The sequence below is a fragment of the Meira miltonrushii genome (genome assembly GCF_003144205.1).
Source record: "Meira miltonrushii strain MCA 3882 unplaced genomic scaffold FA14scaffold_5, whole genome shotgun sequence".
Classification (NCBI taxonomy): Eukaryota; Fungi; Basidiomycota; class Exobasidiomycetes; order Exobasidiales; family Brachybasidiaceae; genus Meira; species Meira miltonrushii.
The window spans coordinates 598,622-615,509 of NW_020289947.1; the positions used below are offsets into that span (position 1 = coordinate 598,622).

The window sequence follows — 16,888 nt, forward strand, 5'->3', positions numbered from 1 at the left end:
GTTCGACAGAATGTGGGGCGAAAGAGATCCGGAGGCTGTGTGTGGATGCACAGCAGCTGTTTCAATGACGATAAGCAGCTCGAGTGATAAAGATAGGCGGATAATAAGCTCGAAAAGAAGATGGATGTTGATGAGTTTTGATCGTTTTATTTCGTCATCAAAATATGAACTCTGAGCGATCTTATCCTGACTTTACTGTTACCAAAGTGATTGCTGTTTCACCGTGTCGAGGATGGTGATGGTGTTTGTCGGAAAAGCGAGACTGACGTTGTGATTTCGATTGAATATGTTGGCCGGTAATCTTAAGCAAGAGATGTACGGATCGACTTTTCTTCGAAGGATCGTCAGAAGAGTGTCAGTCTAAGTGTAATCCGATCGAAAGCAACCAAGCAAGGAAAAAAGAAAACAAAAAAAAGTGTTTACAAGACAAGTGCCCAAAGCCCAAATAGAAATCCGCTCTTCTGTTGCCTTGCCCGAGTTTTTTAGTCTATTGGCTCCCTATCCGTGCGCCGCTGCGTTTGCATTATTATTTTGATTTTGGTTGGGCGGAGGCGCCTTTCAAACGGGCATTTGAGCCTGGGAAAGTGTACTACCAGCAGTAGTGTAATGCATAAAAATTTCCTTGTTTTATTGTTTTTGTTTTCAATAGCCGGGGCAAAAGAACAGTGAATTGTTTCACGCGTATCTTTTTTTTTTTCGCATTAACTTCGCACGAACTCTTAAGCGGATGGAAAAAACGGTCGGAAAAATTCCAACGGGTTGGAAGGGTTACTACTACAGTTGAAAGGTGACTTCTCGCTTCTTAACATTATACTAATTAAAGCGTTGCTCCATGCATAATCATTATTTCCATACCTTATGGTTCTATGTATGTAGGTACATACATGAAACAACCTCACACGACCAAAATGGCTAATGATTCAATCATTTCAAATTGAACAAAACACTCTTTCTTGAGTGGCATGCACGAGCAGAATACAATACAGTGTGATGATGCGTTATAGAGATATATGTGCGTATGTGTGAGACTGCGGGAAGGATTGTAATACGTTCAATGGCCATTCTGCAAATTGTGTTGGTAAGCATCAATTTGAACATTTCCATCGTTTGTCTCGTCTTTTGAGGCAAGCTTCGTATCCAACCCTTCTTCCTTCATTCTCACGTCATTTGGTGCTGCGATCGATTTGATCGCAGTTGTTTCTCCGCTTTGAGGTTGTCGCATGACCGCTTCTTGCGACGGTACAGCCTCAGGTATTGCGGGTTGATAGGTCGTTCTCTCTTCTTCTTGTTTGATGATATTCGAAGCTAATTGCGGCTCTGGTACTGCCTTTTGAGGAACAGTAGAGGGATTTGATGGGATCGTAGGGGGTGTTTGCAATCCTTCCGTAGGACCTTTCGAGTTCACTAATGGCGAAGAAGCAGATCCAACAGTCGACAACGGTGTGCCTCTATTCATCGAAAAAGACGAAGAAGCTCCTGGTCCAGCCAAAGGTGAAGATGCAGATCCCACCATCGGTCTGCTCATCGAAACCTTTCCGCTTCCCCAACGTAAATTCTTGCGAATTGGCTGACCAGGTACTACGCCAGGACGACCGTTAAATGTGACCGGCGGTGGGCCTGCCAGAGGTGAAGCATTTCGAGCTGCTGCTGAACCTGCCGGGGAGCCAGAAATCGATCTTGCAGGGCTCACACTTCTGTCCGACAAAGGTGGAGAAGGGGCTTGATTGTCATTTGTAGCGTTCGAGAGAAGTTGCTTTGGCATGACATTGTTGGGAGTAGGGTTGGAGCTGATACTGTCTGTAGAAGGTGCTGTCGCAATTGTCGAGCTAATATTCGATTCAGACAACCTACGACCTTCCTCAGCGATTTGTCGCTGACCTGATGCTTTGACGGAGGGTGGCGTTGCACTTCTTTCATCCTTTGCATGTTTGGGCGAAGAAGAAGACATCAAGGCTAAAGGTGATCCAACATCCCTGGGCGTTCGCTTTCTGTTTCCTCTGCCACCTTCTTCTACACCTGCACCCCATGCCATTGCCAAATTCTTGACAGAAGTTCGTTGTGGTCCATGCGTAGCAAGAGAGCTTGTTTGGGCTGATGAAGAAGGCGTACTTCTGGCGGAAAGATTCTGTTCGTCTGTGTTCATTGCGTTGTTCGCAATCTCCTTCTGAGAATTGAATTTGGGGATGGATGTCTCAGATTGGCTATGCTGTCCAAGAGAAGGACCAGATTCAACTTCAGAATAATTCGGGAATTTAGCATGAATGTCGGAGACCGATCGCATCGGTGCATCGGGAGGCGATCTGATCAATTCATTCTCTCGATTTGCAGTCCATGTTGATGCATTTGACATATCGCTTGCCGTTCGTCGATGTCTTCCATTGCCGGCAACTTTGACAGTATCAGAAAGAGATTCGAGTCCATTTGCTCTAGGCTTACGTGCCCTCTTGTCTCCTGTTGGAGCGCCCCAGAACATGGCCAGAGTCTCAGTCTTGGCATGTTTACCAAGCATCTTCGGTCCGCAAGGCCGATCGTCAGAAGCCGATGATGATTCATTACTGGCAGCAGACGATGCAGTCCTGCTCATTGCACCTTCATTTGTTGCTGAAACAGAAGTGAGATCTGACATCTCGTCATCTTCATCATCCGCAGCGGCATTCGCGGCATTTATGACCGGCACTTCCTCATCTGAGGCTATCCTCTTCACACTTGGTCTGCTCGTTTTTGCTGGTCGGATCAAAGATTTGATACTTTCTTCCACTTCATTGTCGGAGCTTTCCGGAGCAAGTTTCGATTTCTTCTTACGACCATTAGAATCCGCGTTAGATTGAGATGTTCGCCTTTTTGTGTTGTTCACTTTTACCTGTCCATCAGGTTCTGTGACATCACGCATCGGACTCAACTTCACAGGCGTTTCCACATCAGAAGTACCACTTAGACCAGGCGAAGCAGTGTCCAAAAGCTTCCGCTTTTTGTTTTCTGCATCGACCTTTTCCCGTTTGCTTTTCCTTTCGGTGTAGATTGCGCTCCATTTTGGTTCAGTGGGCGTCCTGCCTGGCCAATCACCTTGATAAATCTTGAAATGCCTTTCGCATCTACGACACTCATCCGGTAGCCACCAAGCTTCAGGCGCCCAAAATGCTGATCCGCACGTCAGACAAGTGCACTTTGGACCAATGTGCGTAGATGATAGCGGATCGAATTCTCGATCTGAAACATGATGTGGAAATGTCTTCTGAATGACTTTACCATTCTTCTCGATTTGCATAGTTGTAGGTTCTTTCTTGACAGCTTTGGGAGGAGGACTCTTACCTTTACGTGAAGAGGAACGACGGGGTGCAGCTTTAGTGGTAACATTGGTTTGTGCGTCTTGGGTGTCGACAACGCTCGGCATAGCAGACTTTGCCAATATTTCGCTTTCGCCTTGCTCAATTGTCTTTTTCTGCGAGGCAAAGATACCTTCCCCGCGCGATTCGCAAGTTCGACACATGCACTCTGCATTTCCCACTTCGAAGTAATTGTCTCCATAATAGGTTGTAATTTCTTCGTTCAAGCCTACATCACGTAGGCATCGGAACACCATTTGCGATTGACCAAGCCTGTGAAATTCACAATTTGGATCGCAATCATGATTGACGAACCTTGCTGGACCTAGCAGAAGTTGGCTACAGCCTTTACGAGCGCTACGGATGACGGAGAAATCTCTACCCGGACCCAGTACACCTCCGTATTGTTGTTCTTTCCTTCTTTCTCTGCTGAGAGCTGCTTCTTCTCGAAGAGCGTCATCTTCCGTCTTGGTCAGATCCTTCACACCACCTTTGCACATGATCACAAGATCACCAGCTTTGAAAGGTTTCGTTGCTACGACGCATAAATCTGCCATTGATGTGCCGAGTGATTCGCCATTTTCGGCTCTCAGCTTACCTCGTGCGACAGAAGATTGAGAAGCAGCTTGACCTGCGGCAAGAGCTCGTGCTTCTGCTTCTGCATGTTCTTGTCCAGCTTTGGATGTTTCTGCGGAACTACTTGTCATTCTTGATGCTCTCTTGTAGCGTGTTGTCAGAGCAAACTCTACACCACTTTCTGGCATATACGTTTCCAGGTAGCGTTTTGCGTGCTGCTGAAATTCATATCGTTGACGGGATGATTTTGTGGATAAATGCTTGCGGATGACATCAATACTACATAGAGTTTCAACAGCACCGGCCAAGTCTGCATCAATCACAATCTTTTGACGAACGATATCTATGATTTGCTGTGTTTTATAGCGTGGCGAACGATATGCTTGATTCATCTTGTGCGTTGAAATCTTTGGCTCAAACTCAAGAGAGTCCAAGAGCATATCGGACAGCAAATCATCATCTGTCGCAATGTCTTCCATCTTGACCTTACCCTTCTTGGGTGTGATGAAAGTGTTTGGACACTCTATTTCCTTTGATAATTTCGATGAAGTAGACTGAATTGAATATGTCCGATCAGGAAAGATTTGTCCGGGAAAAGAGTTTGTTCATCACTTTTGCGTTCGTCATCGGATAATGGTAGAAAATGAAATGGCACACAAGTAGGTTGTTTTTTGAGGCGTCTATGCCAGCCTACTTTGGCGATTGAATTTGTACTCTCACTTAATTTCTTTGGATGAGACAGAAACAAAAGCCGCAGCAGCAATGACTAGGATGTTGGTGGAAGGAAAGGAAAGTAATTGAGTATTCCGTTAGAGTACATTGAGCGAATGACACACTTCAGGAGAAGAAGGGCCCTATTATGCCAGTAAGACAATGTAACGCGTGCGCTCGGTTTCTAGACTACATGTGCCCTTTTATGGAAAAACTATCTCTGTCTGTCTTTCTGTCAGCGCTAAAGTGCTCGTTGCCCGCTTAAACACACTTCCCGTTTTACAAATGCGTGCGTTTGTGTACCACATGCGTGCATACACTTACTACATACAACCTTTGGCTGGAGTATGGTTCTTCGGTGAAATTGAGAAGAAACACTTTTTGAGCATGGGAGTCCATCATGACACCTATAATATTATCTTGTGACATTGTTAGTGCGATATCTTGAAGGACGACTCGATGTCCTGTGTGAGGAAGAGGCCATCATCGCGAATCGGTAAATGTGCCGACGTATCCGTTCCGAAGGGTAAAGGCGTTTCTAGGTAATTTTACCAGTCAATTATCGGAATATGACGATAAAGGCGGCAAAGGGAGTGATTTACAAGCAATCGATCTTATCAGCGGGGAAAGTTGGTCATCCACTAACGATCGGTGCTATGGAAAAGTAGAATTGACTGTGAAATCATCTATTTTTAATGTTAATTGTGATACTAATGTACAAATAGTGTGATAATCCAAATGGGTGCACACAATCAAACACGAACACCAGTGTTACTTCTGTTTGCCGTGGCCAGTTTGTGAACGTCCAATTTACGTGTGACTGCAGCACTACTTCCTTCCAAAACGGCAATCATCTCTTTTGCCAATCGGAGTGATAATTTACTATCGCTTCTCTTTTTGCTTGCTTCAATGATGGCGATTATGCCTCTTCTACGTGATTGATTTAAGAAAAGAGCAATTGGAACTTGTGTATTCTTTCCTCCTTGCTTTCTTGTTTGCAGTCTTACCAGTGGGGATGCGATTTGAATTGCCTCTTTCACAGCAGGTAGTGGATTTGCATGCATTGCTTTAGACATATGATCTAGCATATCCAAAATATGTCTTGTTGCAGTTGCTTTCTTTCCATCTTTCATCAAATTGTTAATCAATGATTTCAAGATCGGATCGGTTCGTAATGGCACATTTGTCAACGAATATCCCGAAGGTGCTAATGGAGGCGTTTGAACATGTCTTGCAGCAATTTCTTCCGTTGGTACGACTTTGCTTTGTCCTGAGAGTACACCTGTATTATAAAAAGGTTGCTTTGGCAATTGAACCCCCTTCTCTCGTGATGCTCCCGCATTGTGCACAATTTCCATTAATTTTGATGTACTATTTCCTCTTGTTCCCAAATCTTCTGCCGTACTGCTGTTCTTTGGCTCTCCGGACAAAGTATCCACATCCGGTCCTCCTGCTGTGTTTGGAGAGTCCTTTCTATGCTCTCTAGCTGGACTTGCTTCATTATCGCCAGCAATTCTGCAAACTGAACTTGAGCTAATTCCTCTCTGCCGTATTATTGATTGAGATGAGACTGACATCGTTCGCATTCCATTTGTAAGACCTCTTAAGAGACCATTGTGATCTGCATTGCGTAATGTCGAAGCCATTATGTCCACCTTGTCGCTATCGTGTGATGAAGAAGAAGTAGATATTTTTTTGATGGCCTGCATTTTGTTATTCATAGCACTCACTAAAAATTGATCTAAAGCGTGCACGTGCAATTGAAAAGCAAATGGAGAGATTTTTGTTGGCTTTGCGCTTTGGATGCATTACACGCAGGCCCGCTAAAGGGTTTAACTGCAAGAGAGAGGGAGAGAGAGAGCCGAAAGGGCCTGTGCCCCCATTCAAGTGCCCGAAGGCACACACAAGGCTCTCTTAGTTGTCGTCTTGGCTTTGTAGAACGCGTTTCTCTCAATGAAGAATTTCATGAAAATGCACACCAATGTACTGGAATCCATTCTTGCTTTCAATCATATCGAATCACCATCATCGATACAATTCTCGAGTAGAGTATTCATTCGTTCATATCGTATATCGCCATAGAGGAGCAATTGACATTCGATCGTACGTAAGCAGGCAAGCACGCACGACACTAAAGGAAGACGTCGCTCATTCGTCAATTGTGCTCGAACCCTACCCTATCGATCACACATTTCGTTCAAGTGGTCTGTTATCCTTCTTCGAGCTTAAATTGGGACTATCAAAAGTTCAATGATCCGGCAGAGGTGAAGACGAGGTCGTAAATAGGACTTTTGGAAGGGCGTACTTTACTCTAGCGCTCCCTAATAGACAATTACTTGGGCGGCTTACGTTCATTCCCCATAAGATCAACATATCACCATGGACCCACATCTAGATCCGTCTACGGCTGTTGTCAGTCCGGTAGACGAACAAGTATCAACACCCATGGAAGTTGACGAACCTGTTTCTGTTCTTGATGAACGTGCATTTGCAGCAAAGCATTTGGCGGATCTGGGTCAGGAAGAGGAAGATTTCAAAGTTTTGCATTGGGATGTTACCAATTGGAGCACACAAGAGAAACGTATAACAGGACCGGAATTCGAATGTGGTGGACATAGATGGAGAATTCTACTCTTTCCCTTTGGAAATTCAAACGGTCAACCAAATGATATGGTTTCCGTTTATCTAGATTATGCAGACCCAAAAGGAAGTCCAGAGGGATGGCATGTATGCGCACAATTTGCTCTAGTGATTTCCAATCCACAAGATCCTTCTGTTTCCTCTTCAAGTCAAGCCCATCATCGTTTCACTGCAGAGGAAATGGATTGGGGTTTCACACGTTTCAACGAATTGAGAAAATTGAGCGTGGCCACCGAAGGTCGTCAACGCCCAATCATCGAAAGGGAATCAGCGCGTGTTTCAGCTTTCGTTCGAGTTCTCAAAGATCCAACAGGCGTACTTTGGCATAATTTTATCAATTACGATTCAAAGAAAGAGACCGGCTACGTTGGACTAAAGAACCAAGGTGCAACTTGTTATATGAACTCTTTATTACAATCTCTCTTTTGCACGCCTTACTTCCGCAGGGCGGTCTATCAAATTCCCACAGAGAACGAGCAGCCATCCGAGAGTGTCGCACTGGCTTTGCAAAGAGTATTTTACCTTTTGCAAACGTCCGATCAACCTGTAGGAACGAATGAATTGACCAAATCATTCGGCTGGAAATCGCTAGATTCGTTCTTGCAACATGATGTTCAAGAATTTAATCGGGTTCTGCAAGAGAAGCTTGAAACAAAAATGAAAGGAACGATCGCTGATGGCGCTATCACAAAATTGTTCGTTGGAAAGATGAAGAGTTATTTGCGTTGCGTCAATGTGGACTACGAATCTTCACGTATCGAAGATTTCTACGATATTCAATTGAATGTCAAGGGAATGGCAAATTTGGAGGACTCTTTCCGCGATTACGTCGAGGTAGAAATGCTAGAGGGTGATAATAAATACCAAGCTGAGGGCTACGGATTACAAGATGCAAAAAAGGGAGTTATCTTCGAGAGCTTCCCACCTGTTCTTCATCTCCAACTCAAGCGCTTCGAGTACGATATTGAAAAGGATGCCATGGTCAAGATCAATGATCGACATGAGTTCCCTATGGATATCGACTTGGCACCATACATCGACAAACAATCGTCAAAGAAGAATGAGAACTGGAAATATAAACTACATGGTGTTTTGGTCCATTCCGGTGATCTACATGGTGGTCATTACTTTGCTCTTCTAAAGCCAGAACGGGACGGAAAGTGGTACAAGTTTGACGATGACCGCGTAACACCAGTGACTGACAAAGAAGTTTTGGAAGACAACTTTGGAGGAGAGATGGCAAATGGACATCTTGGCGGCGTGGCTCGTGCTCCTGTTCGAGCAATGAAGCGTTTCACAAATGCGTACATGTTGGTCTATGTCCGGGACGCAGAAGCTCCTGAGATCTTGAAACCATTTACTGTTGAGGACACGCCTGCACATCTTCGCGAAAGGTTGGAACAAGAACGCATTCAGTTGGAGGCAAGAAAGCGGGAGCGTGAAGAACAGCATCTGTACTTGACAGTCAAGGTGATCAACGAAGATACCTTCAAGCTCCATCAAGGATTTGATCTTGCCACTTTTGAAGAACGCAATCTCCCGGCCTCAGATCTGCCTTCCTTCCGCGTTCTGAAGAACGAGCCGTTCTTGCTTTTCAAGAGCAAGCTTGCCCAACAATTTGGGTTGGATGAAGCTGCTATGCGCTTGTGGGTCTTGGTCAATCGACAGAATAAGACTGTACGACCTGACACGATTGTGCCAGAGAACGATCCAAATCTCACATTGGAAACCGTACGTGATCGTATGGCTTCTCGACAAAATGATTTGAGACTATATCTCGAAATGATGGGTCCAAATGATCAGATGGACAAATCACAAGGACCAATCATGATCTTCTTGAAATATTTTGACGTTTCTCGACAATCGCTAACAGGTGTTGGAAGGGTTTATGTGAGCAAAAATCAAAAAGTATCTGATCTCGTCCCAACTATCAATCAATTGATGCTCTGGCCACCAACGGTACAGGTACGTCTGTACGAAGAGATCAAGCCAGGTATGATCGAACAAATGAAGATGAAGGCCACATTTTTGCAAAGTGAAATTCAGGATGGTGATGTGATCTGCTTCCAGACAGAAATCTCTGAGAAGGACGCGCATGATTATGAAGCACAATCACTCTATTCCAACCCTATCCAATTCTATGACTTCCTACAAAACCAAATCAAGGTCTTGTTCAAGCCAAGATTTGAGGATGTGGATTACAAAGGAGAATACGAGATCACATTGAGCAAGAAGATGACTTACGATATGATGGCTGCCAAGTTTGGTGATCGATTGAAGCATGACCCGTTGAAGTTGCGCTTCACTACGGCAAATGGACCAAATGGAACACCAAAGACTGTTCTGAAGCGTACAGCCAATCAAACTGTAAACGAAATCGTTCAACCCAGCTATATTCAAGGCCAAGCATCGCTTTTGTATTATGAAGTATTAGACGTTTCGATTGTGGAATTGGAAACAAAGAGAAGTCTCAAGATCTGGTGGATGGGTGCACACAATCATGAAGAAGCAGCTCAATCATTCTTGTTGCCCAAGACGTTCAATATCAATGACGTGGTTGATCATCTCGCCAAGACGATTGAGCTATCGCCCAATGGATCCCGCAAGATTCGCATCTTCGAGGTGATTGGAAATGGTCGTCAACAGAGAGAGTTCAATGGAGGCGAAATGATCGGAAACATTAGTGAAATGACCGACTTGTTCGGAGAAGAAGTTTCAGTGGAAGAAGCACAAGTGAAAGATGATGAGAAGATCATCAATGTTTTCCACTTTAGCAAAGATGCGAATCGTACGCATGGTGTTCCGTTCAAATTTGTCATCAAGCCAGACGAAAAGTTCAGCGAAACAAAAGCCAGACTTCAACAACGTTTGGCAGTGGCAGAGAAGGACTTTGCTAAATTCCGATTCGCATTGGTTCAATCTAGCACGTACAAGCAACCATCTTATTTGGAAGATGATGATGTGATTTATAATCATAAATTCTTGCCTGATGATGTTTTAGGATTAGATCATATTGATCGATCCGGTAAAACGGGAAGGATAGCAACTGCAGTGCAAGATAGAGGAATTCGAATTGGCAATTAAAGAACCATTTCTTTAACATACAGAGCAGATTGTATTCTTATTCGACACCTCGTTCATTATCTTTTTTTCCTCCTCCTTCTTCTCACCACATTTGGCGAAGATCACATCTGTGAATCTTTTGTTAGCAATATCTTGTAGGGCATGTAAACAAATTCTCTAAATTTCTCATCAAAACGAGTTCCAAGCTATGAACTTTCGATACGATCGTGACTCCATTTGATTATAACATCGTGAGCAGTTCTGAGATCGAAATGGCAGATCTGATGTGAGAAAAATTTGAAATTGTCAAATTGCATGATGCATATAATACAAGTCTTTCGGTAATTTACATTCAATGATCTTTGCGTCCTTTTGTATTGTTGTTGCCTTTGGATGGATTCAAAGGTCCGTCTACTAATCCCGCCAATTCAAGAGCATCACGAGCAGCTCTATTGATCAATTTGAAACGATCTGCACCAAGATGAACTCCACCATACCATCTTGTGACGATCACGATCGCATTTTCAACATGACAAAGATCCAAAAGATGAGCTAATCGTCCACCAGCAGCCGTTTCGCCGTCATCATCGCAATCGCGATGGACTACATTGACACCTTTTCCAGATCCATTTTCATCTTTTACCTTGCAGACCCATGCATACATCGTAGGATGCGTGGCACGCGCTATTCGCCTATCTTGGAGAAGATTGCCAAGAATGATGGGAACGTCAGCCGGATCATGGAGGGCAGCTGCGTGACCGACAAATGTACTCTTTCTTTCCGATATAGCGGGCGAAGTGACCAATTTGACCATTGTGGAAGTGCTTTTGGCTCGATCAGTTCGATTTGAGTCATCGAACGAAAGCTGTTGAACTTGATCAGAAAGACTGTCGTCGTCATCATTATTGTACAAATGCTTTTCTTTATCCTGATCATCACTTTGTGTGCCTTGCGATGGCTTTTCTACTTGACGTTCTGTGTACCAGGTTTCAATCAGCTCTCTCGCTTTTTCGATGCCATCGAATAGGGCCACTTGACCTTTCTCAAATCTGACATGCTGCGATTCGGTGATCTCAGATGGGATAAAAATTCGTAATATCCGACCAAATAATTGATGATCAACTCCGTGTGGGCCTATGTATCGGCTTAAGAGTTGCAATTGAGGCGATGCATCTACTAATGGATATCCTGACGGTAGCGTTGCCGAGAGACGGATTGTTATTGGCTCTTCGTTATCATTAGAAGAGTTTGATACGTCCAAGGGTATTGTTAATGCTAATCGGATCGGTCGTGATGGAACCCATCTTTCTCCTTCATTCGTACTATTTTGTGCTGCTTCATCTGCCGATACTGTACTGATGCCACCAGTTTGTGTCTTTTGTACAGTCAATAAGCCAATACTTTCTTCGCCATAGATTGCTTGTAATGCGGTCAATTCTTCTGCTACCTGTTGTGCAGCTTCGGCAGATTGATTGGACGACCGTTCATTTGCAAAAGCCTCTAATTGTTCAATTAAAGATTCGATAGCGGTCATTCTTGATTCATAGTGGATCCCGTTCCCACTCTATTCTTCTCCAGAAGAAGGTCGTTTCGGGTAAAAGGGATACGCTAGCGTTCTTGATCCAAGCTCTATCCGTTTCCCTTTGATTCCCAATTATTCGTTATATCACTTGCTTGTGCTATTAAAACAGAGACCAACACTTTTGTGTAAGACGCGCCGGCGCCGCCGCACCAGAGACACAGACAAGCGGCTGCCCCCCCTTTGTGTTCTCTCTTCCAATTTGTGCTTTTAATAAAGGACCTGCAGCTAATTTTAACTATTCTACTACACACGCATATCTTCCGCGCCTTTTTCTTAAACAACAACACTGGTGCATAAACTTTGATTTTTATTTGTGTCCCGATTGGTAGGCGTAATAATCAAAGACGAGAGAGTGATCTCTTTCTTCTTCATCACCATCTTTGTCAAAATAGAGAAAGGCTTATTGCACCGGTTGCAATAACTTAGACTGATCACACGGCATCACAAATCCGAAGAACAGCAAGAAAAGAATGAAGTAACGACTTTCAGGATACCCTTTCTACAGACACACGATTAAAAACATTCAACGTCAATTCTTTCAAGATTCTTTCATCGTCAACAATCCAAAGTGAATCAGCAATGACATTGTTCTAAGTAAAAAGAAAGGTGCCGTAAATTCACACAACGAGGCTCATCAATCCAATCTACCTCCAATACAATGGCGAGCGCTTTACAGAAGCTATTCAAAAAGCGGCTTGCTCGCCAGCAACAAAATGATCAGAGCAAATCGGGAGATCGATCAAGCAAAAACAAGAGCAGTGAAAACAGGCAAACGATAAATGGTCCTCTATCAGGTAGGCTACCACCATCTTTCACAGTCAGCGATTTTCACTCTCCATCGTCTTCAAGCCTTCATCGATTCTCAGCATCCACTTCCTCGTCGGTGCATACAACCGTCTCTCAACCTCTTCATCGACCACAGATTTACTCAAATGACCGAGGATATAGCTTCGATGCCCTTGACACAGAGAATCGTGTCATCGAAAGGGATAGGCTGCGGTCTAGTAGTATGGGAGCTTCCGTCATGCTACGGGATAGGTCAACCGGCAGTAGATCATGGCGTGATTCGATCATTTCTGATGGCCATGGTGCAGCTACAGTAGATCAATTTGGCACACTCATCCCTGACGAAGCAGGATCAACGCTCAGCTCCTCCCATCAAGGTCACAAAACAGAAGAGGAGGAGGAGGAAGACTTGGAGCATAATGCTATATATGCTGCGCTGTTGGATCGAATGGGCCAGACTTCCAAGTGGGCAAGCGCAAAAGTTTTGCTGATTCCTAGCAAAGCTGTCCTTCGTACATCCAATCTAAGTGAAGAAGATTTAAGAAGCGATGCATATATATCTCTTCATGCTCTTACTGCGTCAAGCCTCTTCAAAGATCAGTTTGAATCCCTCAAATTCCCAGTTTCACAATTGGATGTGTCTGAAGATCCTTGGAGTAGGATCAGCCTCACCACAACATTTCAACTTGAGTTGCATTCTGTGCACATCATCCTTACACGTACGGCCAGCACTGAATCAAAAAATTCAAAACATTTGAAGCGATCGCTAAAGGTCATCAGTGAGACGAATGTATACCATACTGTACAGCTGCAACAAAATATCCAAGATTCATTCCCTCACAAAAACAGAGTACGACTACGCGTGTTGATAGTCGATGGAATGGTCGTTCCAACATCACTGGTTATGAGAAAAAGTGTGAGACCACCTGTATCTGTCGCAAGCAGCGCAAGAACAACCACATTCAAGATGGATGAAGACAGAGGCAGCTCAGTCACGTTCCCTACGAAAGACTCAAAGGCAAACACTGTGATCGAAGATGGAAAGAAGAATGACTCGAGCCTCATACCTTTGTCACGACAGTTTCTGTCAGATTACGCTTTCTTGTTGGACCCTCCCCCGAGCACAGGGCCTTTACGTGGCCCTCTAAAGTGTGCTTTGGATGCACTTGAACGTGCTTCAGCAGAATTTGCAAATGCATATGTCTATGTGCCAGGCTTTGATTCTTACAACGTCTCTCGCATTCGAAGAGGAATACTGGCACGCTCCTGGAATGCATTCGAGCATGCTAGGAAAGCAAATGGAGACGGAGAGCGTGGTCGTGAGGGTGACCTCGACCTTACCACATGGTTAGGCAACGATGGCAGGGCGCGACTTTTACTGCTTCTGGAAAATGTGGTGATGGGTTACTGTCATTCAAAGGTGTATGGATCGATTTGTAGCATCCGACATGGTGCAGATGAAGCTTTTGATTCAATTCTTGCTACGTATCATGACTATGGAATTTCCCTTAGCGATCTTGGCATAACACGGAAAGGGATCAAGTTAGAGCCATACGATTTGAACCTCGCAGAAGCGATCTTGGGTTGCTTGGGTGACGCTGACGAAGATATGGAGTACATCATGATGGACAAAAATGTTGCTAAAATTAAGCAAATGGCGGAAACCGGCAGGCTACCGAGCAAATCGGATTTGTTTGACAATGGTAACTTTCACTCAACGCAGAGGACAAGATGTCGAATTCGTACACCTCTAGACGCACTTGAAGTGATGCATGCGACATTAGTCGAGATCAACCAAGCGACTATCCAATCTAGTCGCCGGCAAAATGAAGGACGAGATACATCCACATTAGGAGCGGATGATCTGTTACCGATCTTGGCTTACGTTCTGATCAGAGTTGCTCCGCGAAAGCTGACAAGCCTCTTATACTATGTCCGTCTCTTTGGTATCAGTGACGTCACGCTCTCAAAGCAGAATTGGACATTGACAACCTTTGAAGCTGTGGTGAGATATCTCGCGGATGATCCTCTAGATTTGAGCAATGGCAGCGATTCCTTGCACCTCCAGAGGGTTCAACAGGCTCCTCCGATTCGCAGCACACGTTCTTCGTTACGCTCCCCAACCACGAGTATTACGAGCGGTTCTAACATTGGAAGGATGGAACGAACATCCAGTCAGCAAGCATCGGCACATGAACGGTCTAGAAGGTCATCTTTGCCAAGTTCTGCTATGATGAGTGTTCAATCATCACGACAAAGTACGGAAAGTAATGCCAGACAAATGAAAGATTATCTGAGCGGGAAGACATTCTCATCTGCCAGTTCGGTAGTTTCACACGACGGAGGAATGATGTCTGGAGATGAAGGTGATACAACAGTTCAGGCTTTCAAGATGCCTGGCCAGCCAGCCAGTGCTCAATCAGAGCAATCGGGTCAACGTCCAAGACTACCAACTATATCGATTCGACAAAATGAAGGAGGCTTGGATGCCATGTCGGAAATGGCAAAGTCCTATTCAGTTGATGGAAATAGCATTCATAGAAGAACATTATCAGCTTCCAGCGATCTAGTGATTCGTCCACAGATTGTAATGCGAGCATCTCACAGAGCTAGAGAGTCTAAAAGCATAATCATGGACCGTCCATTGTCACCTCAAGATGGATCGACCAGTAGCAGAGGCGCATCACCAGATCCTTTGCCACAAGGATTGCAAATGGATCATCGTCGTAGAAGCATAGATTCATGGAGCTCTTTGAGCTTTTTGCACGGTAACATGAGTCGTCCAGATATGAGCCGTAATCCTAGCGCTGTGACAACGACCGAAGAGGAACGCAACGCTGGGCAGAGACCGAATAAAGGAGAGGACATGATAATTGCTGGCTTGCCCGATCCGGCAGGAGCAAGTGCAAGAAGTATCGGTCCGACTGAACGCAACCGTTCAACAAGCTGGCTACCGACTTGGACCAGTGATTGGGGCTTGTCAAGCAGGCGTCCTTCACTTGACCCCAGTAATCAATCGCACGTTGAACCTCAAGATCACAGTAAAGTCAGCCAGATGTCTGATCCTACATCTATCGCAAGTCAAGACCAATCACACAACCATCAAGTCGATGTTTCCGACAATTCTATCGTGATCAGACGCTCTGAGTCAAATCAAAGTGTGCCTGCTCTGGGATTTCCTAGTCTTGATTCTATGCCATCTCTGGAACCGCACGAAGGACATGCAACATCTCTAGAGAACGACGATGCAACGATGGGAAGCAGTCCACGTGATCGCAACAGTATCATGTCTTCGCCTTCATCTGTATTCTCTGGAGCAAGTACTTCAATTCATCCACATCACGATCAAGCCACGATACGAGGATCTCGCGGATCCTGGTACATGAATGATTTACTTTCTTCATCATCTTTAGGCAAGGCTAGTGGGGTCAGCTCTGTACATTTGACAAGTCCATCTTCAAAGCATGAACGAAGGAGAGGAAAGTCAAGTTCTCGATTGTTGTCCATATCTACACCAACTGATCCACTCCCTCCTGCATTAACAACATCAGATGCAGCACAAGCACTGCCAAACCTTTTTTCTTCACAAGTGAGGATTTCTACACCTGATGACATTCAAAGAAGATCTACAAAAAGTCAGATTAACAAGAGGCCAAGGCCGACTTCCATCACTTCTACGGAAGCAATACCCTCCGTGACTCTGTCTCCTCCCCTTCTCGATTCTAGGAGCAAGAGCTCTGATAGTGAAGACGTTTCTACATTGCAAGGCTTTTCTCGTAAATCTTCAACATCTCATGACCCTTTACCGAATTTCGGTACATCAAGAGGTATCTCCTCCGTGCCTGCATATACCAGTCCATCGATGCAATTTATCAAATTGGACATCCCTTCTCCTGTTGACGAACGCACAGATCCAATCATAACGACAACAATGCCTAATCTTTCATGATTCACCACGATTACAAATATACCCAAATTATACGAAAAAGCTTGCTGGACCAAGATTTTTTAGTAGTTCATCGTCGTTATACCCCCAATAGCGCATCTTTAACTTAAGATATACCACCCCTTTCGGACAAAGTTTCTGTAATATTTTACTTATAGCACAATTTAGAACACAATGACGATACAGTGAAGAGAAATCCATCTTAAAGCGTTTTGACGCTCATGCCGCATCCAGTCTTTCTCCTTGACCAGGGAGTGAAGA

The 16,888-nt window shown here is 44.5% G+C and overlaps 5 protein-coding genes across 5 annotated transcripts; 2 read left to right on the forward strand and 3 right to left on the reverse strand.

Annotated features, from left to right (window-relative positions):
* Positions 1 to 897: 897 nt before the first annotated feature.
* Positions 898 to 4,631, reverse strand: FA14DRAFT_162367 (uncharacterized protein). Its single transcript, XM_025499564.1, has one exon. The coding sequence runs from the start codon at positions 4,376 to 4,378 to the stop codon at positions 1,052 to 1,054; it is 3,327 nt and encodes a 1,108-aa protein (XP_025352416.1). The 5' UTR covers positions 4,379 to 4,631; the 3' UTR covers positions 898 to 1,051.
* Positions 4,632 to 5,362: 731 nt separating this feature from the next.
* On the reverse strand, positions 5,363 to 5,806 carry FA14DRAFT_108359 (ribosomal protein S7; the record flags this gene model as incomplete). The annotated part of the gene is made up of 1 exon (XM_025495839.1): positions 5,363 to 5,806. A coding segment is annotated over one exon (444 nt), but the record flags the coding sequence as incomplete, so codon positions are not given.
* A 1,160-nt stretch (positions 5,807 to 6,966) lies between these two features.
* On the forward strand, positions 6,967 to 10,334 carry FA14DRAFT_162368 (putative ubiquitin-specific processing protease 21; the record flags this gene model as incomplete). The annotated part of the gene is made up of 1 exon (XM_025499565.1): positions 6,967 to 10,334. The coding sequence occupies exon 1, from the start codon at positions 6,990 to 6,992 to the stop codon at positions 10,332 to 10,334; it is 3,345 nt and encodes a 1,114-aa protein (XP_025352418.1). The 5' UTR covers positions 6,967 to 6,989.
* Positions 10,335 to 10,617: 283 nt separating this feature from the next.
* On the reverse strand, positions 10,618 to 12,048 carry FA14DRAFT_162369 (ribosomal protein S5 domain 2-like protein). The gene has a single exon (XM_025499566.1). It carries the CDS (start codon positions 11,845 to 11,847, stop codon positions 10,666 to 10,668), a length of 1,182 nt encoding a protein of 393 aa, XP_025352419.1. The 5' UTR covers positions 11,848 to 12,048; the 3' UTR covers positions 10,618 to 10,665.
* A 116-nt stretch (positions 12,049 to 12,164) lies between these two features.
* Positions 12,165 to 16,820, forward strand: FA14DRAFT_162370 (uncharacterized protein). Its single transcript, XM_025499567.1, has one exon. It carries the CDS (start codon positions 12,554 to 12,556, stop codon positions 16,628 to 16,630), a length of 4,077 nt encoding a protein of 1,358 aa, XP_025352420.1. The 5' UTR covers positions 12,165 to 12,553; the 3' UTR covers positions 16,631 to 16,820.
* The last annotated feature ends 68 nt before the right edge of the window (positions 16,821 to 16,888 follow it).

Excerpts from the sequence above, each read along its gene's own strand:
- FA14DRAFT_162370 (XM_025499567.1), top strand. The coding sequence starts at position 12,554 with ATGGCGAGCGCTTTACAGAAGCTATTCAAAAAGCGGCTTGCTCGCCAG.
- FA14DRAFT_162367 (XM_025499564.1), bottom strand. The coding sequence starts at position 4,378 with ATGGAAGACATTGCGACAGATGATGATTTGCTGTCCGATATGCTCTTG.
- FA14DRAFT_162369 (XM_025499566.1), bottom strand. The coding sequence starts at position 11,847 with ATGACCGCTATCGAATCTTTAATTGAACAATTAGAGGCTTTTGCAAAT.